This window comes from Enoplosus armatus, chromosome 19, assembly GCF_043641665.1.
Source record: "Enoplosus armatus isolate fEnoArm2 chromosome 19, fEnoArm2.hap1, whole genome shotgun sequence".
NCBI lineage: Eukaryota > Metazoa > Chordata > Actinopteri > Centrarchiformes > Enoplosidae > Enoplosus > Enoplosus armatus.
The window spans coordinates 18,363,439-18,391,283 of record NC_092198.1 but is presented as its reverse complement, the minus strand read 5'-3'; the positions used below and the strand labels follow the sequence as shown (position 1 = coordinate 18,391,283).

Genomic DNA, 27,845 nt, shown 5'->3' with positions numbered 1-27,845 from the left:
AGAGGTCAACTTGGGCTTTCAGTACGTTGTGATGAGCTTTTTTCCCCCCTGACATTTCATAGACCATGTTATCACATAATTGTTAGTCGCAGCTCTAAATTAAATCACCAGTCCAGTAGTGTATGATGTGTACTTGATGATACTAATAACAATACAACACGGTTGGTGTGCATGTGCTTTACATTCTTTATTTATCACCCTCTCCCTGTACCCAACCTCCCAGAGCAATAATGTACACAAAAATAAAATTCTCTCACGTACAATGAAAACACAAAACCAGTGCAGAACGCCAGTGGTCACCATTAAGTCCATAACTACATTCAGAGATCTTTTCCTAAACACAAAGAAAAAGTACAGCGGGTTACAATATCATCATGATATGTGATGGAGAGCGGTCCTCTCCAACGTCAGTCCCAACAACTCAGTTTTCTTTTTAAATCAGTACAGAGGCACAAAAAACTCAACACACGATAAGAAATAACAATTACTCTCACAGACCCTTGGACATAATGTGGAGTACTGTAGGAAGAAGTGGTTAGGTGCCTAAAAGCAAGGCATTTCTGCCTGATAGTGTAGCAACGCCACAAATTTCGTGGCCGTGTGATCGTTGTTTTCTAAACGTGGGTTACTGCAAAAAGTCAAAACCCACCTATTTAGTGCTTTGGTCGAGAGGCGAGCAGGAAGTTTAGTCACACAAAAAGAATTCAATCTATTCAGAGTCCTGTGAATTAGTGTTGCAGGTATTTTGGGGTAAATGAGAGACAGAAAAGCACACAACATATTGACAGAAGGCAGCAGCAGTGGACACTGACGAGGGCCTGCCCTAAGAGAAAAAACCCCCCAAACAATCAGCTGACAGGGAAGAGAACCATATTTACATCAACTGTATACAACTTAATTTATAAATACATTTTAAGTATAAATTAGAAAAATAAAAAACAAAAAAAAACCTACTGTAGTTCAATCAGCTACTGCTACTCTCATTTTAAAATGCCAGTCTGATTATTAACCCTCTTTATATTTGGTGAAAGATAAAAAAAAAAAAGATCAAAAAAGGCACAGCAATGAATAATTAGAGCAATTTATCCCTGCAAATTTCTATGAGTCAAAACACTAAATCCCCATTGCAACAGACATTAAAATATAAATTAAGACGATTTTTTTTTTTTTTTTAAATCAATAAATGTAATTCCAACAAGAATTCCCACACTCAAACAGCATCTACACTAGCATCACCAGTTACAATTTTCTTAAATAAATTAAGGCTTTAAGGGGGTTCGTCAATGAGAGCACCCTGATTTTTTTTTCTGCTTTCTGTTCCTCTGAGGATTTCCGGGCAGCACACATCATGCAGTGTACCTTTAAAACGTTAAGAGAACATTTTGGAGGAAAACACGCTTAATTGCTTTCTCGCCAGGAGTTAAGATGAGCAGATCGATACCACTCTCGCGTCTGTACAGTAAATATGAAGCTGGAGTCAACAGCCAGTTAGCTTAGCACAAAGACTGGAAATAGGAGGAAATCTCATTTACAGCGCCATGAGAGTGGCATCGATCCTCTCCTCAAACTCTCTGCAAGAAAGCAAAAAAAAAAAAAAACACGTTTCCCCAAGATGCCTTACTATTCCTTGAACTCGTAGTGTGAACTCGTGGTTTGGAAATCAAAGTCTGTTAATGTGACCGTGTGCTGCAGAGTGTTCCGGCTGCTCCTACAAACATACTTTCCTATGTTCAAGGATTGAAATACTGTACCGCTGCAATCCCCTTCACACACACACACAAACACCCTCCACAAACTCAGTATGTACACGCAGCTCAACTGGCCTCAGATGCTACACGTAGACCAGGTCTCTGCCCTGAGTGGCCGAGCTACTGGCTGCCTCCCGCCCCGGGCCCTCGGAGTCCGCCTCGTCCTCGTTATAACCCTCGTACTCGATGGGTTTGGGGCAGCTGTACGGGTGGCCGTTGTCGTCGAAGAAGCGGCGGAAGGTGAACTCGTAGAAGGCGTGTTCGGGGTGTTTGCCGTTGCGGAACCAGCCGTTGAGGGTGTCGTTGTGGTTGTTCTCGCCGTCGCTGTCGTTGCTCCACAGTTTATCCGGGTCCACGGGGTCGAAGTTGGAGGTGTCTGTGGAGTGGGCGATGGTGGGGATGTAGGGCGCCACCTGCTGCCGCTGGTCGCTGGAGAAGTCGATGGTCTTGAAGAAAGGATGAGCTTTGATTTCGTCGGCGCCGTTCTTGCCGAGGCGGTCCTCGGGGCCGCGGCACAATTTAACGATGAGATCCGACGCCTCTGGGCTGAGCTTGGCTGACGGGGGAATGTGCAGCATGCTCTTCCAGTTTATCACCTGGTTTCAACAGAGGAGGCCACATTAAGAAACAATGAAGTCTGTAGATGCACAACATTTCACTGCAGGTGCTTCACATACCTTCAGCTGTGTCTCCAGGGGTGTGGTCGCTAAGAAGGGAGGCTGTCCAACAACCATCTCATACAGAATCACACCAACACTCCACCAATCACAGAGCTGGGTGTATCCTGGAGAAGATTAAAGGCATCAATCACACTGCAACAACATCGCTTTGAAGGGAAGGAAGGTTCTTGTAATTGGTTAAAAAGTGTGTTAGCCTGTTTTTATTTCAATGCATATTCACAGACCAGCTGTAGCTTATCTGCCCAGTAGAACTGTCCCGTAAGTGGATTGGGTATTATCGGTTTTAGAGCCACAGAAATCTGAGTCTGATCGGCAGATACCTTAAGATCAACTTTTAATTCCACAGTTCAGCCTGTAGCTGTGGTCCACTGTACCTGTTCGGAGCAGCACTTCTGGTGCTATGTAGTTGGGCGTCCCCACCAGTGAATGCGCCAAACAGCGCTGGTGCTGCCGGGCCTTTCTCCTCTCCAGGGGCTTCAGGCGGTCTGAACAGCGGCAGTTGGCTGGGTCCTCCCATTCCTTGCTGAAGTCCATGCTGTCCTGCCTCACATGGTCACCTGGAAAGAGACCACGCAGTAAAATCACTTTGCTCATTATTGTGATTGGTTATCTGCCAATAATCAAACATCTAATCATGCAGAAGGGTTCAGCTGCAGAGAGTTATTCTTGGCAGGATGATGGCCAAGTTAGATTACACATAGCTGTTTTGTCTTCTGCTAGCAACTTCATATCAGCACAAAGTTAAACTACCTGACAATTAATGATGGTCATTTGATTTAGCTCCTTTCCCCCCCCCCGGCCATCATTCTGATACATGCTTTTATTTGAGACTGGACTGTATTTATTGTAGATTAGAGGCTAGAGGAATTTAATATTTAGATATTAAAAGAAGTGATACCCACCACTCTGGTAATACTTGGAGTCATGTGTCCAGCGGAAGCCGGTGCAAAGGCCGAAGTCCGTAAGCTTTATGTGTCCGTCTCGGTCTATGAGGATGTTATCGGGCTTGATGTCTCGGTGGATGAAGCCCATCTTGTGGACGCTCTCCACAGCGCAGGTGAGCTCCGCGATGTAGAACTGGGCCAGCTCTTCTCTGAAGATGCCGAGCCGGATAAGGAGGCTCATCATGTCCCCTCCAGGGATGTACTCCATGACAAAGTACAGGTTGTCCTTGTCTTGGAAAGAGTAGTAGAGACGCACCACCCACTCATTGTCGGCCTCAGCCAGGATGTCCCTCTCGGCCTTGACATGGGCCACCTGGTTTCTCAGCAGCACGTCCTTCTTGCGGAGCGTTTTCATGGCGTACAGCGCTGCTGTGTCCTCTTTCCTGGCCAAGCACACCTCACCGAAGGCTCCGATGCCGAGGGTCTTGATTCGTTTGAACATGGATTTATCCATCTTGGCCCGCTTTAGCCGGATGTAGTTGGACTCCTTCTGGCAGAGCATCATACGCATCTGCTCCTGAGCCTCTGAGGACAAACCCACCTGAGCACAGCACAGAGTCAAAAGTGACTGAATGGCCCACATAAACTCAAAATAAAAAAACACACATGTAGTCCTGGTTAGATATAAACTGGCATCAAGGGGAATCAACTGAAGGCAATCACTGCGAAATGCATTTTAAATGATCAATAAATGCAAACATACTGCATTTGTCTCATGTGTTAATCACCACTTTAGTCCAAAACAAAGATGCACGAGCAGCGACATGATCAGTGAGATGGAGGTCATGGGGTGGCATGCATTTCCTTCAGCCACAACATGCTGCATGTAGTACGTTCCAAATACAAAAGACAAAGACTCTCAACAACAGCTTACTTGGATAACTAACGTGTGTGCGGACTATCCTGTGTCAAGGGACAGCAGAAATACCTTTACCTTTTTAGATCAGCTGTTAGCGACAGAAAGGACAGGGGAGAGGAAGAACAGCAAAGAAACAATAGAACAGCATGAAAAAGACAGATAATACAGTGATGACACGAAAGTAGGGAAACAAGTCTGGAAAGAGTGAAATAGGTTCATCTATCTAACTACAAGAAAATGATGCGACTGTGATTGTCGATATTCTCACCCTTTGCATCTCACTTTCCAGCTGCTTCCTCCTGCGAATCCTCTGCTGATGGTTCTTTAGGATATTCTCCACGTGTTGCTCCATGAAGAACTTGAAGGCCTGGGGGGAGTACAGTGCAATTCTTCCGGACTCGCCTCTCCGCTCTTCGTCTTTCTTGTTGCGGCGGACAGGAACAGGCGACGTTGTGATTTGCTTCTTCTCCTTTTCTGTCGCTGAAGTGCCCTCAGGGTTTTCCGTTGTCTTGTCTCTGGAGCTGTCACCGCCGGCGCCCTCCTCTTCAGCGGGCTCCTCTCTGCCTGTGCCGAGCTTATTGGCCCCCGCATCGTAGGCAGGGGGGCAGGGGGCAGCCTGCTGCTGGAGGAGATGCTTAGGATAGGGCGGAGGGGGGCCCTGGTAGCTGGGGACTTCTGCTACGACAGGGATCTGAGGTACAGGGGCTGAGGGTTCTGGGTAAGCAGGTGCAGCTGGAGGCGGTGGAGCCTGCTGCATCCAGGGGGGGTGTGTGGGAGCGACAGCAGTGTGTAACTCAGGTTTCTGGACACGCATGCTTTTGACTGGCTGCAGGATGGGGGCCTGGGTGATGGCAGTGACCGTGGCGGAAGGCTGGGAGTTGGCTTGGTGGGCCGATCTGCCGTTCAGCTGGTGGTTGTTGAAGGAATTAGAGCGGACCGGCATGTTGTGTTGCCATGACGGGGACAGATCCTGGTTGCTGCTGTTGCCAGAGGAAGACTGGGGCTGGTTGGGGGCCATAGCAGCCTGGGACCAGGACTGAGGAGGACCTATATTGTACATGTCAAGGTTGTGACTGTTCCGGTTGGGAACCATCATGGACTGAGGGATGTTTCCACCATTGACGTAAGAAGGGGAAGATGCAGGTCCTCCTGTCTGCACCTGCTGGTCAGTGGGACTGTGCCGGCTGCTCTGGTTGACCGGGTATGGGGGAGGAGGCTGTCTGCTGCCCCCGGCCATGTAATCTGGCTGAGGTGAGCCATTCTGAGACCAGCTGGTGGAGAAGGTAAACTTACTCCCCCCAGAGTTTTGCATTATGATGGGCTGGTGTCCCACAGGCACTGGGCTGATCCCACGCTGATTCTGAGTTGCTGCAGCTTGGTACCCATCAGGCCAGGGCCCCTGGGGTACCGGAGAGATGCGTGGTACAAGGTAATCCATGTTGCCAGAGTAGCGCTTTGTTGATGGGTTGCTGTCCCAGGACGGCGCAGGAGGCATGGCGCCGCGGTTTGGTGGAGGTGTGACACTGCGCACCTGAGGCGGCAGTGGGGGATTGACTCTCTGGCTGTTAGGGTGACCCTGTGGGAAGGCAGGAGGTGGTCCGGGGCTGTCTGAGCGGTACATCATTCCATCCACCATGAGAGGACCGTGTCGAGGAGCCAAAGACTCCTTAGAGCCTTTCCAGCTCGGCCTCCTCAGCACAGCCTGCTGGATATGAGAAGATCCTATAGACACAAAAATACAATCAAGTGATGAAGGGATGAAAGTAAAGATCATTACTCGTAGGCAAAATAATTAAAACCAGTCCATCTTAGGCTGAAACTAAAACAAACATTTTTTTTTTTTACAGCTTAACAGTTGTTATACTGTGTAAAATTCACACAACAGTGTGCTCTCTTGCCCCAGAGCCATGTTCCCAAGACTCACTAATTAACTTGGTATGTACATTGTTATAGGAATGCTAAAACTACGAAGACAAAAGCTCAATAACATGGCTTGTCGTATAATACACTCGACATCAGTGTTTCCTCACATTGTGTTTTTTTTTTTTTTTTTAAATAAAAGGTCCAGAACAGTTGTCAAAACTCAAACACTTGTTGATCCTAACAATGGTTGCCAACATATTGTAATGCATGGCCTGCACTATTACTGTCATTATGAATGAAGACCAAAAACCTAATTTCCAGTCAACTTCTTCCATTACGTGATGCAGTGACTCACTCTCTTTTTGTTAGCACGTATTGTCGTTTCTTTACGCATATGTCCCAAATCCTGCAAACAATATCAAGGTTGAATGAACACGCCTGGATGGAAAATAAAAGAGGAAACCCAGCGTTTAGTCCCAGTGGACAGTTACGTACCTGGGGCTTTCAGACCTGTAGTGTTGGAGTTGGCAACAGCCATCTGTTCCCTAATCGAGTCCTGGTAGCTCACCTTACCCATGAAGTCTATAACTGCCCCCATACTGCGATTGTTGCTCTGTTTAAAAAGGCAAAAAAAAGAGAATGATTAACATTTAGAGGTTGGGCAATCAAAGCACAACACAAAATGCGTATGAGCTGTAAATAAATGTAACATAGGACAGTTCACGATTCTTTACACTCTTCAAGTCTTACAAATTGACTAACAGTGCAACTAACAAGTATTTTCATTACTGACACAATTTTCTTGATTACTCAATAAATCGTTTTGCCTATAAAATGTCAGAAACAGTGTCCATCACCATTTCCCAGAACCCAAGGGGACATCTTTGAATATCTTTTATCCTATCTTTATTTTGTCCAACCATCAGTCCAAAACCCACAGAAAGCAGTTTACAATGATATAAAACAGAGCAGGACAGCAAATGCTCACATTGGAGAAGCTGGAATCTGAAAATTTGAGTTTTTGCTTAAAAAAATAACATAATACAATTAGTCAATTATCTAAATAGAAGCAGAATTTTACAGTTACTTGTTACAACTGAAAATTACTGCACTGCACACTGTGCCACTTCATACCTGGATTGCACACAGTGGCAACTGCCAACTCAGAAACTACTTTTGTATTGTCACCTGCACACACCAGCTTGTCATTCCACTTTGCATACTTTTCATTTTTTGGATAATTCTCCCATAAACAAAGTGCACCGAGTGATTATTCTCTACAGCGGAGTTATGTTTAGAATGAAATTCCTCCACAACAACCTGCCTCGGTGACAAATAAAACACGAAAACACTCATCTCACCTCGTCAAACCCAACACACTGGGGTTCCAGCAACATGTGTTTGTTCGCCTCAGGGCCTGAAGTGCTTGGCTCATTGGCAAAGGGCATCAGGGATTTGCGAATCTCCTGTAAGGCTTTATGGTGGGGATTTTTGGGGTTACTGCAGCGCCCCTGTTGCCTTGGGTCCTCAGGAAGCATTTTTCCAGCTCCACCAATGTCCACTTTAGGTGGGTCAGAGGGTTTAGACAAGTTGCGCAGGCTGTTCCGTATTTCCTGCAGCATTTGTTGGCTGTTGCCACTGTAGTTACTGGTGGGGAACGTTTTGGGTCTCATCTGTCTGTATCCTTCGGGTTTCTCCCCTCTCTTCATGTAAGAGCATGTATGATGACGATGAAGGAGATGAAGAAGATGTCACTCAGTCCAGGGTTGCAGAGGTCTCTGATGTCTGACCTCACATCTGGGTGTTGCTGAGAGAAATGTACAAAACCAGTGTGAGATGAGCAGGAATCCGTAGCACATGTCATGTTACCGAACAGGTTGGGCAAATGAGATGTAGAAGGTAATAATTAACAAATACTAACAGCAAAACATTAGCTAACTGTTCTATGGAAATTATTAGACTTGTCAATTCTGGGAGTTAATAAGAACCCACAGCTGGAAAAAAGTTTGATTTCAGTGCTTTACCTTTTCACTTTAAGCTCAAATAATTGTTCAAACCTTTAAGGTAGAGAAACTTGCCCCACAAGAAAAAGTATCCCTTTGCAGAACAAGGATCCGTACACTTGCTAACGTCGTTAGCAGCTCAGGCTAACAGAGCGCTACTTTAACGCCAATTCTCTTGCGTTAAGGATTGTAAAATGAAATGCTTAAGTTAGTTTTATCACATTTGGCTAAACATCTCCAACAAATACTGGCCAATGAGCTGCAAACCGAAGTTATCACAATTTCACTCTGCATTAAATCAAACGGCGCAGCAGTTCCCCCGCGGCCTGTGTGTTACAGGCATCCATTTGCTGCTAGGCTAATTCAACAACAGGTTGCGAACTAGCTGGTAGCTCGGAACACAACTGGCAACAGTTAGTTAGCCATTAGCCGTGTCTGACAACTTACCAGTGTCTGTAGCTGCCGCGTTCCTAGACACTTTTCCTATTTTGGATTTGGATTCGATATTTCCTTGACCTTTCTCGGCGACAAGGGCGCGATTTTAACTATAAATGTCCTTGTTGTGCCGAGCTGGCTTGTTCCTAGTCGTGTTGAATTCCTGGGATGTCTGAATGACAAGTACAACAGCAACCAGTTAGAGTCAGAACGGAAGCAACGCAACACACTTCCGTTTATTGTAGGTTTCACAATAAAAGGAGCAAAGTAACTCCTGCAGACAACAACAAACAAAAAAACATGTATTTTTCATAAACTTTTCAACCAGTCTTATAGATTAGAACTGTAATAACAAAACAGTGTGTTACAACTAAACTATTTTTTTAAACCTTATTTCATTATTTGTCAGGGAAAACGGCCATCAATCAACAGAGAAAATAAATTAGAAATTTAGTAATTAGTAATTTCATGTTGTCCTTGTGGACCATCTATTCACCTGTAGCTCCTAAAGATTTCATGTTTTCAGTTCAGCAGTGGTAATTTTAACCAATTGTGACTATGCACTATTTGGCAGGTCAATGGGAAACAAGCAAGGGTACAGTGACTGCAGCTACAGTATTCATTAAAATGATATTAGTGTTACAAAAAAAAACAACAAGTAACCATGATCTACCTTTAATTTCTATTTCAACAAAACTGTCAACGGACTCGTGGGATATTTGTGTAAAGGCTTTTTATTTATTTATTTCAAAACTGTTTTAAATGACATCCGTACAAAAGTAACTGCAAATAAACAGATCTTCATCCACATCTTGTCCTGTGCATCAACACCTCTTTTAAACTGGGACCTGTCTGTTGACAAAAATAGCCTCTCCGTCAGTCCCACAGACAAGACATTGTCCAAGTACATCCAAACTGTTGACGGACAGCGTCTGGCTGGGCAGCATGTGAGTCGTCTCCAGACGGCCTTTACTGGAATCTCCACTGAGCCAGGCGCTGATGAGGGACTGGTTTGCTCCAGCTGGAGCCATCGCACTGCGAGATATCATGCTATTGTTCCTGCCACCTGGAAAACAATAATAAAACTATCTCTTTTAATATTTTAGAAGAAGTTTATGATTACCGTACTAGTAAGTTGGTGTATAGTCTTCTTAGCATGTTGATATGCCAGCTTTTTAGCTCTAGGGTTATCTGTATCATGCTAGCTGACTCAGTGTTTTCCTGGTCGCTCTGACAACCAAAAGATAACAGCTGGGGTTGTATGGCTAATATGTGAAATATAGAAATATCCTATGATTAAGATATATCATATGATTGTGCTGTCATGTGTAATTGTCAAGTCTTGATGCAGTTATTTGCTAATAAAATCTGGTGACTGGTTTAGATTTTGGAAGGCCAAAGGTCACAGCCTGAAATGGAAATACAATCCTTTAAACAGGGGGAAAAAAATTCTATCTAGCCTTGTAACATGTTAAATTACCATTGTAAGCCAACACGTGAGTTACAGCACTATGTGCTACTCAGTCACCATCCAAATATGTTTATTGTATTTTCTTTCATTTCTAATTAAAAACAGTATAATCTCAGTCATATTCAGGCTCAAGGTACCCAGATGCAGCCTGTTTTTACACCTTTTCCCATCAGCTTTCCCCTGTGAAGGGATGAGCCCACTTGATAACCACAGTAACACACCTGCATCTTTTCCACTTAACCCTATAATACGTATGACTACGCTTAGTATGACTGGCTTTCACATTACATCACATTTTTCTGTGGAAAATAGTGGTATCGTAGTAGTTATCTCCCTGCTGGCTAAACAGAATAGCAGAATAAGAATAATTTGACTTGCCTTGTAAGAAGGAGGGCATGTCTGAATGTGAGGATGTCTCCCAGTGCAGCAGTGAACCATCCTCCGAGCATGTGAACAGGTGGTCTGGGTTGGTTGGGTGGAAGTGGACCTCCCACACTGTTCAGAAAACCAAAGAAAAACGTATATAAAACAAAGCAAAAGTCATTTCAAAAAGAGAAATATAAATCTTTCCATATATGGCCTCTTCAAAATTAACTTGTATGTTTAAATCTGGTAAATTAAATCATCTGCCCACAAAGTCTTACTTTCAGCAGAATGTGCCTCCATGAGTGAGAAGGGTGTGTTGCCTTGTCTCACGTCCCAGACACAGAGCATGCCGTCCTGCCCTCCTGTGGCCACAATGTGCTGTTGGTTCGGATGTCTGTCCACACAGTGCAGAGGGACTCTATCCCCTGACCTGAAACGACAACAACTTATAATCAAAATCACCCAAATATAAAATGCACTACGGAAAGAGAAGAACAGAAAAATAAACATTTAGGATTGTAATTTCTTGGTTAGAATTGAGGAGATCTTACAGGGAGAGAATCTGGGATGGTGAGTTGCTCTGTTGTCTGAGATCCCACAGCTTGAGTTGGCCAATAGAGTTCACTGTCAAAATCTCTGTTGTCCTCAGGTAAGTCACAGCATGAATTGTGCTGCTGTCCGCATTCTCTAGAAATGGTTAAACAGTCCAATAAAAAACAAACAAACATGTTTGTCTCATTCCACATGACCTGAAGATGCAATCATATGCCAAGGAATGTAATTATGTGTGTATTTCAATGTGACATGATGGTCTGGCTACAGCAGCTTAATCACCTATGATTCGAGTCACTCCCTCCTGGTCGGCTCTGAAGACGATGATCCTGCCATCCTCGCCAACTGTGACAATCTCAGGACTGCTGCACACAACACCAGTACAGGGAGCATTGTCACAAGGGTAACGATGTGCTCTCGCCCAGCGCTGAGAAGTGGATATTGTCTGCAGTGAAGAGAGAGAAAAGATAGGAAATTTGAATATTTACCAAACCACACTTACGTTATATATCTAGTTAAGCAAGTTGTCTAACATTCACTTCCTTGAACTGCACCATATTTGTAAAGCCATTCCCAAGTCTGATGACTGAAATTCTCTTGTTAAATAAGTCATTACTAATGTACCTTGAGAACATGATGCAACTTGAAATTATCTGCAAGCATTGTACACCTTTCACATAGGGCAAATGGCATCAGAAATACAAGGAAATGGTCATGCTAGGCAAGTCTACCCCTAGTTATTCTAATTAGAGTTAAAGTTCACTGATCTATCCATGTTTGTTATAACATATTCTTGCACTGCACACAAAGTACACCATCCATAAATATCAATCATAACAGTGATTATATTTCCAACATATTTTCATTGAATCTACTTGACATGACTAAGTCAGCTGTGAATGGCTGTAATCTGTCCCTGTGTTATAGGCTCATTACATAGACTGGATCTGGATAAGCTCACTGTATGTGAAACCTGTGTGTATAACTCGGCCAGCGTGTACCTGACTGTTTTGGTGGTGGCGGAAAATGGTGACTGCTCCAGTTGACGATGCTGTGACAATTCTGTCCTGGTCCAAAAACTGTAAAAAAAAAACAAAAAAAAAAAACATATAAGACAACAGTGAAATTAGCTCTGGCATTTGGTATACCCTGTCTTGAATCAACAAAGATTTTACATTAATAGCAGAGTATAGTTTAGTTTAGTATTTCATAATAAAGACTTTCTTCATGTCAGTGTAAAATTCTATGTTTCCATTATCAGTTACATTCATTCCAAGTTTTTAGTGCCACAACAATCCCCAGCCTCAGGTTACCTTACTTAAAAAGGATCCCATTAAGTGTCATGCAGTGAGGTTTACAGATTTTTAATACTGAGGAAGAGGGCACTGGTATCGGATAAGTACTCAGTACTGGCTGAGTTGAGGTACAATAATTGGTATCAGGAGGGAAGAAGTTGGGTTGGTGCATTCGTATATTAAATGTTGGCAAGTGCCCATTTTAACAACTGCACAGCTGAAGAAACTTTAATATTCTTTACTATAGTACCAATTATACGCTGGAACATTAGCTTGGATTCCCTTGAGTGTCTTACCTGAAGGTCCAGAACATCTCCATCATGCTTGTGTTCACATAAAAGCTGCGGGTCTCCTTCAAATCCATCGTCCATGCCAGAACTTCCATGATTCGCAATCGACCAAAAGGATATTTTGTTGTCCTGTAGACACACATTGTGGTTATTTAAGTGAAATCTGAACTAATTTTAAGCATTATAATGTGGAGCAAAGAAGAAAAGATAAGCAGAATACGATGTAATTGACCACCAAACGTCTTTAGTCACCAATCAGCCATTAGTCTCTCTCTTTTTTATCAGGAATATAGCAGACATAGCTAGGCTAGTCTTTATACCTCAATAGTAAAAAAAACATGACACCCATACAGCAAATACAACATTTGTTCATGCAGTGGTTGCATGCCGACAGGATACCTTACGATTCATAATAACTTTTAAGTCGTGTTTTGACAGTTAGAAAATGTTTAAGTTCGCCAATGCGCAATATCACATACAATTCTGAGATTTTTCTATGAAGTTTGGCGACCTCGTTTATAATAAATATTAACATTAACGTTAACTGACAGCTTGCTAACCTCGTTATCCCACGAGCCAGTCGCAAAGATGTCTGGTTGCTGCAAAGACGAATGCGATACTGGTCGCCATTTGGTTTTACTGATTTTCTGGGACACGTACTTAGCATTTATACTCTCCATTGAAACAGAAACAGTCTCACACACTTTAAATTACAAAACGAAGCTGGTATTAGCTTAGCATTCATCAACAACACCAAAGTGTACGCGCCTGTTACTTCGTACGTAACTACGGTGGCCCAGTAAGATCAAACCGACTCTTTCTCACATTTACCACTAACAAATGTCGCGCTCCACTTAGCGGCCACCATCCCATGTTACTGCGGCAAATCTCATTACGCACTGAGTTGGCAATGTGGCCCTTTCCCTGTGCAATTAACCTAGGCTGAGGCTTATATTTAAAAACATATTTATTTTGTAAAATGAGAAAGTTCTGTGTCAGGGCGTGTGCTAGAAAGGCCGCCCTGCAGTAAAATCATTTTGGATGTCTGGTGACGTATCCGCCGCTCCGCCGTCTGCTCTGGAGGTTGTCAGCTTCATCGGCAAAACGGTTGGCGCAGGCGCGGCACTGACAGCTGCTGTCTACTTACTCCGCAAAGTCTGTTTAATAATGGCCTGGAAATCTGGAGGAGCCAGCCACGCAGAGCTTGTTAACAACCTCCGCAGTAAGTCCAAATGTTTTGTTCGGCGGCAGCACCGACGCCTTCACAGACAGCTCGCGCGAAAACGGTTGAGTTTGGAGGCTGAGGTTAACACGGGAGCGGTGGCTAGCTAGCTGGTTGCTAAGCTATGTGGTATGTTGTTGTTGACCTAGCGTTACCTCTCTCCACCCCTTTCCCAAACCACGTTTACGCTGTGGAACAGATGCATGTCTCCGTCGTTGCAAAAATGAATTAACAATAAAAACACAAATTACCTCTTTCTTGTGTATAACCACAGATTATATGTGCAGCTTCAGGTTTGTGTTAGGTTAACTTAGCCTGCTAGCTCTATGTGCGTCATTTGGGACGTTGTAGCTAGCAATAGCAGCTCTGCTAGCTAAGTGCCCTGCCCACATTCATTGATGGCTATCTCTGTGCCGTTCTCTTTACTTTTACGTGAATGGCACTGACAGCTGGTTTTGTGAGGCTAGTTTCAACAGTGCCTTTGTTAGTGGGTGATTGAAAATGACAGCATGCTGTGTCACAGCGGCAGTTAGCTAGTTGTTTAGTCAAACGATAGTGACTGCTAAAAAAGAGCAGTGACTCAGTGTGTCACCCTGCTTGACGGCTGCTAGCTGGTGCTAAGTCCACTATGATCGTTGCCATCAGTGCCACATGGTTTATTCTGCAATCAGATGGTAGTGCATTGTGTGGTTAAGAGGGAGACTCAGTGGTCGACAGCCACTTTAATAACATACAAGCTCTGATCTGACATGTGATCTGTCTCACTTGCATATAGCAAAATGACATTCAATGTGATGATATCTGCAGGCTTGAGTGTGCAAGTCCGCTTTCAATATAAAGTATCTACTGGGGCTATTAATATTCTGTGCAGCCCAGCGTAGCACTGCAACAGATATTTCAGCTGCAAGCATTTTGCCAAAAGCTCTATGGTGTGGAGACAGTTGCCAGTCATGCTCCATTTGCTTATAAACGAAAGCATAATTTGCATATTATTCTGTTTATTTTTATTGGCAGGAGATATGATTCTGTATCTCAGTTTATCAGTGACCATTTGTTGCAGTCTTGCATGGTGAAATGAAAATGAAACATGTAATGAGCACATAAGGAAGTTGAAACCAGCTCGTCAGTATGGAAAGCTCTGTAATACAGCATAATAAAATGCTGGAAATCCATAAGAACAAGTAAAGTAGCCTTTCATCAAAAGGCTTTTTCGTCAAATTGATTTCTGCCAATTATGAAAATGCGTTACCTTTTTTCTAGAATTAGAATAAGGACATGTTTTCAAGTTAAACATTTTAATGTTAAGTCAAATAGTCTTATTCTTTTTGTTCTTAAAGTGGTCATTACATTGATTTTCTGCTCCTCTTGACTGAACTCTTAACTGGACTCTGACCCATTTAGACACACGAATGGCTTAAATTTAACCCTCACTTTGCATAAGCAGGATGTAAGCAGGTCACACTCAGGATGCATGCTAATTCACACCTTTTATTTACTGTTTGTGTCCTCCTGACCAGTGCACAGGATTGGTCAGTACAGGCAGTAATAGTTCACCCAGTTGCATTTGTTTAATATCTTCTGCCTCATTAATTCTTAAAATTCAGCAACCTTATGTGTTGGAGGAAAACTAAATGTGCCTCCATGATGTGAACTAAGCGGGTTTACAGCCTAGAAACAGCCTAACATTGGTTTACTCATCCTGGGGCTCGCAAAGACAATTTTGAATTCTGAGAATAATTATGATTTGGAGGAAAACAGCTTGACATCTTCCTGTATGGGTTATTTTAATTTCAGAAATCACTAGTACGTGTCCATTTGGCAGCATGTATGGTTTATTTGTAACGTATCCTCAAGTGGTACATAGCTCTGAGGGTGAGTGGAGTCGGTAATGAGAGCAGTGCCGGCTGTCGTTGGCTTTTCCTGCCTTTTGCGCCAGCTGCTACAGGAACCTGTTATGAGGGATTATTCTGAAGACACTAACACTTCTTTGGGGAGGGTGTCTTCCACCACACTGTGGCACTTCCTGTCTGTATGCTGCTGACTTCATTTCGTCCCGCATTTTCTCTCTATGCCCAGGATGAAAAACTGAGAATCAGTTTATGGTGCATATGGTGTTTTGCAACGTCATATTTGTCCTGCATATATTGAATATTTCAGTCCTCTTTGTCTCAGTATTTTCAACTGTTCTCCCTGCATACACACTATAATTAATATAGCGAGATTCATACAGTTTAATTTTCTCTATTTAATTAAGTACCATTACCATAGGGAGGGGGATATGGGTAAAATCCTCTATCATGATATATGTAATTTTATATCACAGTATTGATCATGATATAGTGCATTTTCTGGAAAATCAATGACAAATTGTTAAAAGGTTACAAAACTAGACAGGAGTTTCTGTTTTAGTTAATGCAGTGAATTTAAAACCTGATAAATTAAGGTACATCATCACAGTGACACAAAAATCATGTTTTCATGTGAGTTATAAAGGGATAGATAGCAACTCTGATCCTCCTATTGTCATATTGCACACCCCAAATGCACCAGTAATTGTAGCAATTAGTTGTGCAATGCCTAATATCCCTGAATTCACTCTGTCCTTGTCTCTGTGTTATTTTTCTTTTATGTATTTCTATTTGCATCTGCTGCAAGATTATGTAAGATATTCCTGCCTGGTGTTTGTACTTGTTCATGTTTCCATAATACGCAGTGACACAAACTCTTTTGCATCCCCAGAAAATGGCATTATTAAGTCCGACAAGGTCTACGAAGTCATGCTGACCACAGACCGAGCCCATTTCTCTAGGTGTAATCCATACATGGACTCGCCACAGTCAATAGGTATGTCTGCTCCTGTAATCATTCATGCATCGCTGCACAGTCTGAAATCCAAATAAGGTCGGCTCTCAGCAGGATGAACTAACCAAATCTATACCTCTCTTTTAACCAAAAGGATATCAAGCAACCATCAGCGCCCCACACATGGTATGACTTCTCAGACGTTTCTGCATCCTGTGAATCACAACTGTAAACTGTTTTTTTTTTTTTTTGTTTTTGTGAAGCTTGCTCCCATTCAGTCATTCAGTAGATAACAAGAGAAACAGTCAGAGAAATCCAAATTATCTTTCACAATTTTATTCCAAATCGAACCCAATCAAATATCCTTAGTGGATTATAACCAAATCTAAGCAATTTTGTATATTTGTGCTGACTGCTGGCATGTTAGCTTCGTCAAATCTCTCTAATATGCGGCTGTCAGAAGTGTCAACAAACTGGAAAATGATAAGAACTGATAATGCTAACAGACACAGAAAGAGACAAGTAGTGATGTTGGCCAGCTAGCTGAACCTCACGGATGCACTGGAGGGGATTTACCTTGTCATAGTCAGTGCTAGATGCAATATGAATGCTGACTGATGGGTTGTAATGCAGTGTCCTTGTTGACGCCCCCTCCACCCAGCACGCCTACGCCCTGGAGCTTCTACACGACCAGCTGTACGAGGGAGCCAAAGCTCTGGACGTCGGCTCCGGCAGTGGAATCCTGTCCGCCTGCTTTGCACGAATGGTGAGCCACACATGACGGGTAAACACATACAATTTCTCTTTGGTGGCATTCTGATTGATTAATTAGCTTGTCGACCAATCAACATAAAGTGAGATAAAAGCATGTGTAATGCTATGATGGTCTTGTGTGTACTGAGCACCATCCCTCCCTCTGTGCTTTACAGGTAGGTCCTAAAGGAAAAGTTATAGGAATTGATCACATCAAAGAGCTGGTAGACGATTCTATAAACAATGTGAAGAAAGATGACCCCAGTTTGATAACATCGGGCAGAGTCAAGCTAATAGGTAAGATGTCATTGAAGAAAGGTAACGGGCATTTCCTTTTAGTCTTTTGTTCTGTTATTAAACCTTTGGATTAGCCGATAGTTCAGCTGATGCTCATTAGTCCTGACTGTCTTCTCTTTAGTGGGCAACTAAACATACAGTGACTCAGTAGACATGGCAGTGCAGTGCTAAATAATTGAGCAACGAGTTCCTCCTTTTACCCACTCTGCAGGAGGGTGGTAGTGCTGATACAACTAGGGGATTTTTAATAAAAGAAGGCAGTCAACAAACACGCTTTCTTTGTTTTGTTATATTTTAAAACAGATTGCTAGTGTGGGTGGGCACTTTAGGTCAGGTATGTTTCCCTGGCGATCTTGTAAAAACAAGAAAATAAGACAGAAATGTATATTCAACAGAAAATAAATTCCAGTTTTGTCAACTGTTGCAGTCATTAATTGTGTTAAAGTACCAAAGAGTTGCTGGATGCTGCTAAACATACTGTATTTATTTTGGTCTGTCAGTAATTATACAAAGAATTAAAAAAAAAAAAGTATAAAAGGGAAATAAGGCTAAAAGAGCACAGAAGAAAACTATTCAAAACAGCATGAAAGACTTTTTGTCGAGTGAAAAGGTGTGGGCTGAAACTACAGCTTGTTACGCCTACACTTTTTACAAAACACAAACTATTAGATGTCAACATCAGACGACTTGCTTTGTTTTGTTATGACTGATATCAGAGGACACTATTTTAATGCATCAATTGTAGAAGTGTATATGTACTTTGTGAAAGAAACCAGAAATATTGTCAGGCTACTGATATATCAAGGTATTGAGTGAAAATATCGATGTGATTTCTTTTTGTCAATTTAACTCAGCTTTATATCTTTGGGCTTTTGTCGCGTGTGATGGGAATTTTGTCTGTATTTGTGGCATTTCTTAGACTAAATAATTAACCAGCTAATTGAAATCATTATCAGTAGATTAACCAGTAATGAGAAGCAGATACAGCCTTAAATGAGTAACAGTTTGGTAAGGATATCCGCCAGTATATCCTGTGTCTAGATGGACAGAAGTGCAATCAATGTTGTATATACAGAGAAGACAGAAATAACATTTTATTACAATATAGGGAAACAGAATGACGGTGTGTGTGTGTGTGTGTGTGTGTTTCAGTGGGAGACGGGCGGATGGGCCATTCTGAGGAAGCGCCTTATGATGCCATCCATGTTGGCGCAGCAGCACCTACTGTCCCCCAAGCTGTGAGTTCCTCTGAATATTTGATGATCAAGGTCACATTGTCCCAGTTCACTTCAAAACAAGGAATGAATATCAAAGCTAAAAATTTTTTTTTAATGCAATTGAAATAGCACTGCTGGATTGTCTTTTTGACACCATCATGGTAAATGCATGTTCGGTTCCTTTGGATCACCATGCTCTTAACTCACCACACACACACACTCACCTTGTTTCTCTCCCAGCTGCTGGACCAGTTGAAGCCCGGGGGCCGGCTGATTCTGCCCGTCGGCCCGGCGGGAGGCAACCAGATGCTGGAGCAGTACGACAAAATGGAGGATGGCAGCACCAAAATGAAGCCCTTGATGGGGGTGATTTATGTGCCTTTAACAGACAGAGACAAGCAGTGGTCCAGGTGGAAGTGACTTCCTTCTCCCCCTCCTCCCTCTCTCTCCTTCTCACAGTGGCAAAGGTGAAATGGTGTGGCTTGGAGCAGGCAATGGATCACAAGGGGCTGCATTTTGCTGCTTGTTGACATTTTTTGCTTCTTCCATACCATACCAACTATAGCTGCACGTTTCCATCATCCTTTTTTAACTCCATAGTTCCAAATTGGTTTAAATTTAAAAAAAGCTGCCTGACTAACGAAATTTTGGAAGTGATAGTCGTTTTGGAACCCCAACACAAATGAAATAGCAGCAGTGTGAAGGCATGTGCTTGGTTTTCAAGAGCATGACTACTTCTTCAATTTGGACGCTCATGAGATGTTAAAACCCAACTCCCCGACTATTCTGTTCGATCTATCTTCTACTCTGTGAGATGTAGACAAAAACCAGTAACTGTTTGGATTTTACTGTGAGAAACCTATCTTAACATCTTGCATGTGATTCTAACTCTTGACTTTGTGTTTGCATGACGGGAGGACAGTTGTGATTCTTCTCTTTCTGCCTCTTCTGACATCTGACTTCCGTTTCTCACAGGGATGAGCTCTGAAGAGGAAGACGGTCCATAATCCACCTTTTAAGTTTGAACCTGGAGAAAACTTGGATGGGGTCAAACAGCCCATGACATGTTGTTCAAAGCATAACAAAACATGCTCTTTTTGTTTAAGTCTAATGATGGACTAGAGTATCACATTGATGACGGCCCAGATGGGGCTGGGAAGAAAGACTGCTTGAAGCTCAGCACAGAAATATTGGAGATGGCTTTTTGTTTTTCTTTTCAGGCCTGCATCTTTTTTGGTTGTGTTTTCTTTTTAACTGCTGGATTTTAGGTTTGTTTGATTTTTTTCTTTTTTTGTGGTTCCATCATTTGCAATCAGCCATTTTTACAGTATTACATTTCAGCAGCATCAAAGCTGATCGTAGGAGGAACGCGGGACAACGACGAGGAAAGCCTGAAACTTTTAGATAATTCACCTAGCTACAGCGTGTGTGTGTGTGGATCATCTAACTGTAGACTTCTCTGCTAACATATGAGCTTTTCTCCCCCGCTAGCAGTATTAGGAAAACACACACACACACACACACACACACACACACAGGCAATGCAATGACTGATGTAACCCCACACATCCTGTTTGATGTGCAGCACTAAAGTCATTCTACACATAGAGTAAGCAATGCATTGGCTCGTACTGAATATACTCCAAAGAGACCGGAGCACTAATACACACTGACACACGTGCACACGCAGCGCTGTGCTTTCTCACCCGGTGATGTGTTGCTTTCTGCCGCTGGTTTTCCATTAACAATTTGTGCAGGCTCTCCTGGTGACTGATACTAAATGGGCTAAGTCACTGCTTTGCCAAAATAAACTCCAATATAAAGCAAATGAATGTCTGTTTCCTTGAATAAAAAAGAAAATACAAAAAAAAAACGACTACATGAAATCCAAAACGCACATTTTATTTTGGGTGAAGTGATGGATGATATTTGGCTTTCACAGTCTCTGGAACGGCATATGGAAATAAAGAGATGCTTATGTTTTTGTCTTCCTTTTGTTGAATCTTTTGTGTGCCGGCCGCCGCCTAGTGTTTAATATATATTTCATTCTAATGTCTTTATTGTATCTGCATTTTAGAAATACTGAGGTCAGGGGTCCCAATTCCCCACCCCCTTTTTCGTAAACCGTTTTTCCTTATGATGGTCTAAATGCACCATTTTCACACTGCCAAAAATATAATTCTGGCCAAAAAATAATAAAATTCAAGATTGTGGCTTTAGACGTGACGATCAGCTTTGAATGAAGACACCATGTATTGTTATCAGTCTTTATAATTCCCACATTCCTAAAAACGAAATCATTTCAATATGAGCTAAAGATGTGGGGGAAAAAAGTATTGCATTTTTTTTGTAAATCACTGTCAACAGGTCACACCAGTGTTTAATAGTTTAATATCTCACATGAAAGACAGCACTTTGAGGGAATACATATGCACAAATATAGTACATACTCCATATAAGTTTGCTTAGTAAACAAAAATATGCAACAGAATTTAGACAGGAGTAGAGATTGACCAGTACAATTTGCTATGGCTTTATATGGGTCTGTGAAACTTTAAGAAGAAGTTGTTGTTTCCTAATCAGTCACAAAAAGTGCACTATAGCAGGCACTCCAATGTTACATTTCAAGTTAGTAACATGTACAGCACAAATACGGCATCACCCAGTGGCAGAAATACAGCGTATTTCTGTGCAGCGCTAGTCAGGAAAATACATCTCGATTAAAAACAAAACAGAGTAACCTGTGTTTTAGGATTACAATGAATTTTACTAAGGGGCACAAAAGAGTCTCATGTCCTGTAGACTATAAACAGCCATATATCAGTATTGAAGTCTTCCATCACGAATTCCAACAATCAGATTTTCTTAAGACAACATAAATATGAATTCACAAGCATCTGAATATGTGGTTGGCTTTGAAGGCAGCGTCTATCAGCAGCAGATTTACCAGTCAGAGGGGTTCAGTGTGGGGGTGTTCACAAACGTTCATGACAGCAGAGAGTTGGGATGTTTCCACCCTGAAGTGAGGACATATTTCAGACATTTGAGTGCAATTTCAAAAAGTCCTGGCTCAGGCTCTGGTGACGACATCCGTGTTCGTCCCTTGTAGTTGCTGCCCCAGGCTGATTGGCTACAGGTACATGCCGTTGATGAGGTAATCTGACTCCTCCGTGGTGAGGGGTCGGGCTTTCTTCAGCTTGTGACGAACGAGTCTGAGGCGACAGCCGATCATGAGCAGCAGCAGGGCGGTGATGATGAGGCCGAGAGCCAGAGGAAGGATTGCACCTGCAGGAGGGAACAGAGGAAAAGAAATACAGCAAAAAGAGCCAAGGGTACGCGTGAGAGCCAAGACACCACTGATATGAACCTCAACTTTCATGTTGGGTCTCACCTGACTCTGGTCCTGGATGTCCTCCCATCACTGGAAATGGTTTGGAGACGGGGGTGTCACTCTCTGCCTGGCTCTGGGAGACTTTAGGGGCAGCTTGAAAAAAATACAAACCCAGTTTAGATTTGGAAACACTCAACTGTTAACACCATGTTTACTGGTATGTCAATAAAGTTTTATTGAAATGCACTGTAGCTTTACCTATCTCAGTCTGTTTGGTGACTGGAGGAGCCACAGTTGCTGGTTTGAAAGCTGGGCCTGAAAGATTTTTCCATTAACAGTCAAAATTAGAGTTTTATGTTGTTGCAATTACAAAAGTAGTTTAAAATAAAATCAGCAGATTCTCACTTTTTTGTATACATTCACTGACACAGTCAGATTCCTGGAGGAAGTTGTTATGGTTGCCCTGGCAACCGCCGTACAGGAAGTGTTTGCATTGTCCTGCATTTTGGTCATAGTACCAGCGTGGGAAGGTGCCTTTACAGGGTCCTACAACTGGAGCTGCAGCACATGGATCTGCAGAGAGAAGGAGTCCGACACAATCAACTTAATGATTTACTTTTCACAATTTGATATGACGCATATGAAGAATGTTTTACATGCAGTGCAGAGCTGAAATGATTGGTTGACTGATCTAATGTGTTAGTTGAACGAGAGGAAATTGGTCTACAACAATTCATTATTATCAAGCAAAAAATAACTGTTACATATCATTGTAAATTGACACGCTTTGTGTTTTGGAGTGTTGGGAGGACAAAACAAATGAGAAATGAATTGATGGTGGAAATAATAATCAGTTGAAGCTGCTTTATTGTTATATTGACAATGGAAGAAATGTCGCCATGTAATGTGAAAGCAGTCGCCTGTGACGAACCCAAAGAGAATTATAACCAACTCCAAACCAAACGGCAGACAGACCCAGTCGCAGTGGAGCATTCAGCAGCTAAAGAGACAGATATACTTCCCTCCAGAAACACGACTCAAAATGAAGGCTAATGTTGCTGCGTGTCTGCTGGATGCTGCTTACTAACAGTGGGCAAAAAATATCAATCAATGTAGACTGAAGATGAGATCAACTTTATTGATCCCACACAGGGCCGAGGTGAGTCAATGCATTCTCATCGACGGCAACACTCCCAACAGGGAGTAAAAGGTCAAAGCATCTTTGATGCCATTCCACTTGACTTCCTCTCTCCCGCCTAAACAATGCATTCAGACATGAGACTGAGCATTAAGAAGCGAAGAATAGACTCCTGAGACGGCACCTCGCCCACATGATACCGGCGGTGAAATACCAACGCGGGAAGAAGCCCTTCTGGTCAGCCTCATTCAGGGATCAGATGGCGAGGGGGACAGAGGAGCTTTGTTCCAGCACTCAGAGGGGATGCAGGCAAAGAGCTGCTTTTCCCAGGGAATGCAGAGTGGACCCTGTGGCCACGCCAGCATTTTGAGCCCAGCGCTATGACTCAATGGTTGCCTACAGGGGCTCCATCTGCTCCATCTCTGTGTCCAGATACACACTAAAATCCTCCTCTCTCTCTCTCTCTTTACAAAGGGATGCTGCACTAATGACACAGCCACGGAGGATCATATTGTGAAGCAAAACATTTTAACAGGGACAGCTAAAGTAAAAGAAATGCTTGTAGATTCCCATCCAACCATGTATTAGAGCAACATTTTCTGGGGTCTTGGTGCAGTTTAAGTTCAGTTTTATTGTTCTTGTCCGGCCTAACAGACTGCGATGAAGCCTGAGATGTAACAGCGTTACCTTGACTGACTGGAGCCTCCTGTTGACTGGGACTTTGTGGAGGAGTGGCCTTGCTCCTGTCCAGAGGTGGTATGATGTTGTCCATGGTCTTTCTGGGTCCAGTCTGGAGCATGGAGCCGTCCTCAGCCTCCTCCGTCTGTGCCGCAGGCTGATGAGGGCTTGACAGATCAGCAGGGTGGGTCACGGACTTCCTGCTGCTGTCAACTGAAGAAATCACAGAAAAACAAATGAATGGAGGGGAGGTCTGTGTGTTTTTCTTTTTTCTTTAACTGATCCTGATAATACAAGACATCACCGTGGGAAACAAGGGTTTCTTACAGTTTGGGCAGAAGTCCTCATCAGAGCGGTCCGGACAGTGTTGCTTCCCATCACAGGCGTAGGTGATGTCAATACAGCAACCGTCATCACACTTGAACTGGTAGTTTGAACAGTGACCTGTACACACTGCGGGCACAGAGAGGTACACCTAGACAATCTAGCAACAGTCCACAACCACAGAAAAACAGCTTTCAATCATTTGAAAAAGGCGCAAGTATGTTTGTGCAAGTGTTTAATGCTGTAGCATCATTGGTGCTCCCATTTCATTTTCACTTGTGAAATAGTAATAATAATGCGAAAGAAAGGCAACATTTCACGCATGCACCTGTTAAAAATGAAATGATCACCTTCTGCTTGGTGTTTTGGTGCCAGCACAGTGACGGAGACGTTGTCAGAGCTCTTCTGGCCCGCTGTGTCAGTCACGGTCATCTGGAGGGTGTAGACGCCCTCCTGGAGGCCGCTGATCTTCAGCAGCCCTGGGTGAGTCGCCTTCAGCGCATACAAAAGATTTTTCAAGACCCTCCAAAGTTTTTTGTTTTTTTTCTCTTTTAAACAACCCAACAGGAGTTAGACGTGATTCCAGCATCAATCGGTTTTTAAAACTTCACTGGCCTACTAGTATGCAGTCATGTGGACTCTGCCGGGACGGAGGTGAAAGGATTTTTTTCTTTGTGGTTCTCAATGCAATGCCCTGGTGGCCAAGGGGGGGTTAGGACACTGACCATGAACCGCAACATCCCCTGTTTCGAGTCTGGCTGGGGACCTTTTTGCATTCCCCCATCTCTCTCTCTCGCCTCATTTCCTTTCATCTTTCTACTGTCTGTCCAGTAAAGGCAAAATATTTGATGAAAAATCCATTGAGAGATTGTTTATGGATCAAATTTACAGCATTGCCCCTAAAGGGACAATTACAGCAGTATAAATAATGTGGCAAAACCTCCTTCATATTGCTCTGCCCCATTTGAAAGACTCCAACAGCAACAACTCAGTTCCTCAGGATAATCTACAGAGCTCGCCGTCAAGTGTTTTCACTGGGGACTACTTTCTGTTGAAGGCAGAAAATGGTGCAAATTGAAAAGTAGAACATATTGTACCAGACACTCCCCATGTTACAGAGGGAAGGCTCCAACACTGCTGCTGTCCTTGGGGCAGGTTGGGACGTATTAAACTCTTATCTGTGTTGGTACAGCAAGATATTATGGCGCTCTGGCCACAAGCCGCTCTGTTGACTTAACGTACACAAACAAGCAATTTGACACTGGTGTCTATGAGGGCGATTAGTGACTATTCACACTGCAAATTCAAATGTCAGACTCATCTGATCCCTGACAGCAGAGGACAACAGGGTTGGTCCTGTACATGTTCTTCACTCTGTTCCCTCCACTGTTTGTTTACAGCGGTTTTCAGGCTTTCACTCTCACATGCAGTCATTTTTCTGCAAGATGGCTCAGCTACTCACTGAATAGACGACATAAAGTAAACGCTGACCTTCATATTGATGGTTGTGTCCCCCCTGACGAGGGTCCATTCATAGTGGCTGATACCGTGGTCGTCCACACTGTCCCGTCCATCCAGGACGGCCCAGTCTGTGGGCAGCTGGATCACCACATCCTGTCCGGCGTCACTGCGAGGAGGCTCATCCACCTCTGCAGAATCAAACGGGAACACCATGCTGATATAGAGGATGTGTACTGCAGGCCAGCTTTATTTCAGTTTTTCTCTTTGGTCACTTTGCACATTCATTCTTGTTTTATTCCACTGCAAATTAAGACTTCAAATATGTTCTCCATTTTACTATTTTTTGTGACAGTTTCCTAAAGTCAAAGGTGACGTCTTCAGCTGTCTTGTTTTGTCTGGCTAACAATCCAAAACCCAAAGATACTCAGTTAAGAATGATACAAATAGAATAGAAAGAGAACAGAAGCTGAAACAAGAGAATATTTGGTGTTTCTACTTGAAAGTTGCTTCCACTGTTGTCATGAAAACACCTGCTGCTGGTCTCTGTGGCCTGGTCTAACTCTGCCCTGCTAGAACCTACAAGGCAAATCATTAACTCGCCCCTGCCTGCTGTCTCACTCTCTCAAGATAAGCAGCAGGTGCCAGTGGGCTAAGCCTGACATGCTGAGATATATGTCAGAGAGCCCATATAAAACACATTATACTGACTATCACATTTGATTATGAATTCCACCCACTTTACTGGAGAGATTAAACTGCAGTGGGGGGGGGGGGGGTCAAAGGAGGTCAAAGGAGTCCTGGAGGATCACGATGACATTTTCTGTCCCTTTCTGCGACCAGTAAAGTTTTATGTGCCACCCTTTGCCCCCCTCACTTCTGTTCAATAAAGACACAGGAGTACATAGTGCAATGCCTCACACATGAGGAACACATGATGCAAAGATACAGTATACCAGTCCTAGAAAACAAAGTCCCACATTATAATTCATCACTTAACGCTGCTTTTATTCATTTTTACTGCATTCGAAATATATATAATATAATGAATATTTCAGTAACTTTCCACTACATGTGTTGTCTTTGTATTTCCCTGCTGTGCTTTCTCATCTGCATTCCCTTTCCATCACACACAAATGTCAAGTTCTTGTTCTATATAATTCGCATGTTAATTAAGTAAAACTCGTTTAGAGTTGTTTTAAGGCTGAAACACACATACAATCTTGGCTATTTGAGACTTAACCATTATTTAAGCTTTAATCAACTAATGTTACCTCTGAGGACCATATTTTTTTTATGTTGTGAAACTTGTAAGCCTGTGACTTGAGCCAGCATCCCCCACCTTGTGCCTCATCCCCATCCGGATGTCCTTCCACGGGACTCCGGGCTGAACCGCTGGATGAAAGAGGCAGGCGCCCCTGCGTTGTGTTGGGAGCCCGGCTGTAGGTGGTGAAGCCCTGCTGCGGTGCGAAGGAGCAGACATTTCTGCTCCTGTAGGTGCAGTTGAACAGGTAGCAGCTGAGACTGTCCCCGGGCTGCCTCGGGTCCTCCTGGACCACCGCCACGGTGCAGTGAGGCTGGGAGCAGCAGGCGTGCAGGCAGTCCTTCCAGGTGTACACTCTGTCCGGGGCCAACAGGAAGGTGGCACCTTGCTCGATGGAGGCCCTGGCCCGGATGATGCGCTCCCCGATGGCGTTGAAGTCGCCCACGCAGGAGTCGATCACATCCCCTGCCTTGTACGACTGGTCCTGCTGGAGCTGCTTGCGGAACTCCTCCAGGAGCTCCTCCACCCCTGATATTTTGGATTTCAGATCTGATATTGGCGACGAGCGAGCGGAGATACGCTGGACTGCGGCCAACAGCACAACGCAGGCGAGCAGCAGCCGGGGATGCTGAGGAAGGGCCATGTTGTTCACGCGGTAAAACGGCGTCTCCCGCTGCCTCCGGCGGGTCTCCGACGCATGAGGGTCCGCACGGCGAAGGTGGGCTTCCTACATGAAATATATCTCACGTAAAACGCGCTGTTTTACGCCGTACTCGCCTCTAAACCCGGAGCGAAGGAGCTAACGGTTGGTCCTCTGACGATGCTAAAGCTCCGCCGCTGTCACGGTGAGGGGGG

At 43.5% G+C, this 27,845-nt stretch overlaps 4 protein-coding genes across 6 annotated transcripts; 1 reads left to right on the top strand and 3 right to left on the bottom strand.

Moving 5' to 3' along the window:
- Positions 1-1,665: 1,665 nt before the first annotated feature.
- On the bottom strand, positions 1,666-7,803 carry lats1 (large tumor suppressor kinase 1). The gene is made up of 7 exons (XM_070925580.1): positions 7,456-7,803; positions 6,590-6,707; positions 4,500-5,953; positions 3,331-3,913; positions 2,803-2,985; positions 2,426-2,532; positions 1,666-2,344 (listed from the first exon to the last, which is right to left on the bottom strand). Exons 1-7 carry the CDS (start codon positions 7,801-7,803, stop codon positions 1,832-1,834), a joined length of 3,306 nt encoding a protein of 1,101 aa, XP_070781681.1. The 3' UTR covers positions 1,666-1,831.
- A 1,445-nt stretch (positions 7,804-9,248) lies between these two features.
- On the bottom strand, positions 9,249-13,210 carry nup43 (nucleoporin 43). The gene is made up of 8 exons (XM_070926052.1): positions 13,067-13,210; positions 12,513-12,635; positions 11,923-12,000; positions 11,204-11,366; positions 10,921-11,056; positions 10,648-10,799; positions 10,382-10,498; positions 9,249-9,598 (listed from the first exon to the last, which is right to left on the bottom strand). Exons 1-8 carry the CDS (start codon positions 13,184-13,186, stop codon positions 9,369-9,371), a joined length of 1,119 nt encoding a protein of 372 aa, XP_070782153.1. The 5' UTR covers positions 13,187-13,210; the 3' UTR covers positions 9,249-9,368.
- A 389-nt stretch (positions 13,211-13,599) lies between these two features.
- pcmt (protein-L-isoaspartate (D-aspartate) O-methyltransferase) lies at positions 13,600-20,785 on the top strand. 3 transcript variants are annotated; one of them, XM_070925450.1, is made up of 8 exons: positions 13,600-13,728; positions 16,468-16,572; positions 16,685-16,716; positions 17,192-17,296; positions 17,460-17,580; positions 18,733-18,818; positions 19,038-19,207; positions 19,773-20,785. In XM_070925450.1, the coding sequence occupies exons 1-8, from the start codon at positions 13,674-13,676 to the stop codon at positions 19,783-19,785; spliced, it is 687 nt and encodes a 228-aa protein (XP_070781551.1). In that variant the 5' UTR covers positions 13,600-13,673; the 3' UTR covers positions 19,786-20,785. The 3 variants fall into 3 exon arrangements, with proteins under 3 accessions (XP_070781551.1, XP_070781552.1, XP_070781553.1); XM_070925451.1 differs by having other exon boundaries at positions 19,038-19,264; XM_070925452.1 differs by having other exon boundaries at positions 13,624-13,728; positions 19,038-19,163.
- A 1,142-nt stretch (positions 20,786-21,927) lies between these two features.
- lrp11 (low density lipoprotein receptor-related protein 11) lies at positions 21,928-27,633 on the bottom strand. Its single transcript, XM_070926248.1, has 9 exons — positions 27,069-27,633; positions 25,760-25,917; positions 24,619-24,760; positions 24,272-24,397; positions 23,954-24,157; positions 22,534-22,701; positions 22,387-22,443; positions 22,189-22,281; positions 21,928-22,082 (listed from the first exon to the last, which is right to left on the bottom strand). The coding sequence occupies exons 1-9, from the start codon at positions 27,631-27,633 to the stop codon at positions 21,928-21,930; spliced, it is 1,668 nt and encodes a 555-aa protein (XP_070782349.1).
- Between the last annotated feature and the right edge of the window lie 212 nt (positions 27,634-27,845).

Bases quoted from the DNA above. Each gene is read 5' to 3' on its own strand.
- lats1 (XM_070925580.1), bottom strand. From the start codon at position 7,803: ATGAAGAGAGGGGAGAAACCCGAAGGATACAGACAGATGAGACCCAAA. The intron at 3,914-4,499 runs GTGAGAATATCG...TGCTGTGCTCAG, and splicing joins TGGAAAGTGAGATGCAAAGG to GTGGGTTTGTCCTCAGAGGC. The intron at 2,533-2,802 runs GTACAGTGGACC...AATCTTCTCCAG, and splicing joins AGAAGTGCTGCTCCGAACAG to GATACACCCAGCTCTGTGAT.
- nup43 (XM_070926052.1), bottom strand. From the start codon at position 13,186: ATGGAGAGTATAAATGCTAAGTACGTGTCCCAGAAAATCAGTAAAACC. The intron at 12,636-13,066 runs GTTAGCAAGCTG...GTGTGTCTACAG, and splicing joins CTGGCTCGTGGGATAACGAG to GACAACAAAATATCCTTTTG. The intron at 12,001-12,512 runs GTAAGACACTCA...TTTTTTTTACAG, and splicing joins GAGATGTTCTGGACCTTCAG to TTTTTGGACCAGGACAGAAT.
- pcmt (XM_070925450.1), top strand. From the start codon at position 13,674: ATGGCCTGGAAATCTGGAGGAGCCAGCCACGCAGAGCTTGTTAACAAC. The intron at 13,729-16,467 runs GTAAGTCCAAAT...TTGCATCCCCAG, and splicing joins GCTTGTTAACAACCTCCGCA to AAAATGGCATTATTAAGTCC. The intron at 17,581-18,732 runs GTAAGATGTCAT...TGTGTGTTTCAG, and splicing joins GGGCAGAGTCAAGCTAATAG to TGGGAGACGGGCGGATGGGC.
- lrp11 (XM_070926248.1), bottom strand. From the start codon at position 27,633: ATGGCCCTTCCTCAGCATCCCCGGCTGCTGCTCGCCTGCGTTGTGCTG. The intron at 25,918-27,068 runs GTGGGGGATGCT...TTGATTCTGCAG, and splicing joins GGATGGGGATGAGGCACAAG to AGGTGGATGAGCCTCCTCGC. The intron at 22,444-22,533 runs GTGAGAATCTGC...AAAATCTTTCAG, and splicing joins CAGTGAATGTATACAAAAAA to GCCCAGCTTTCAAACCAGCA.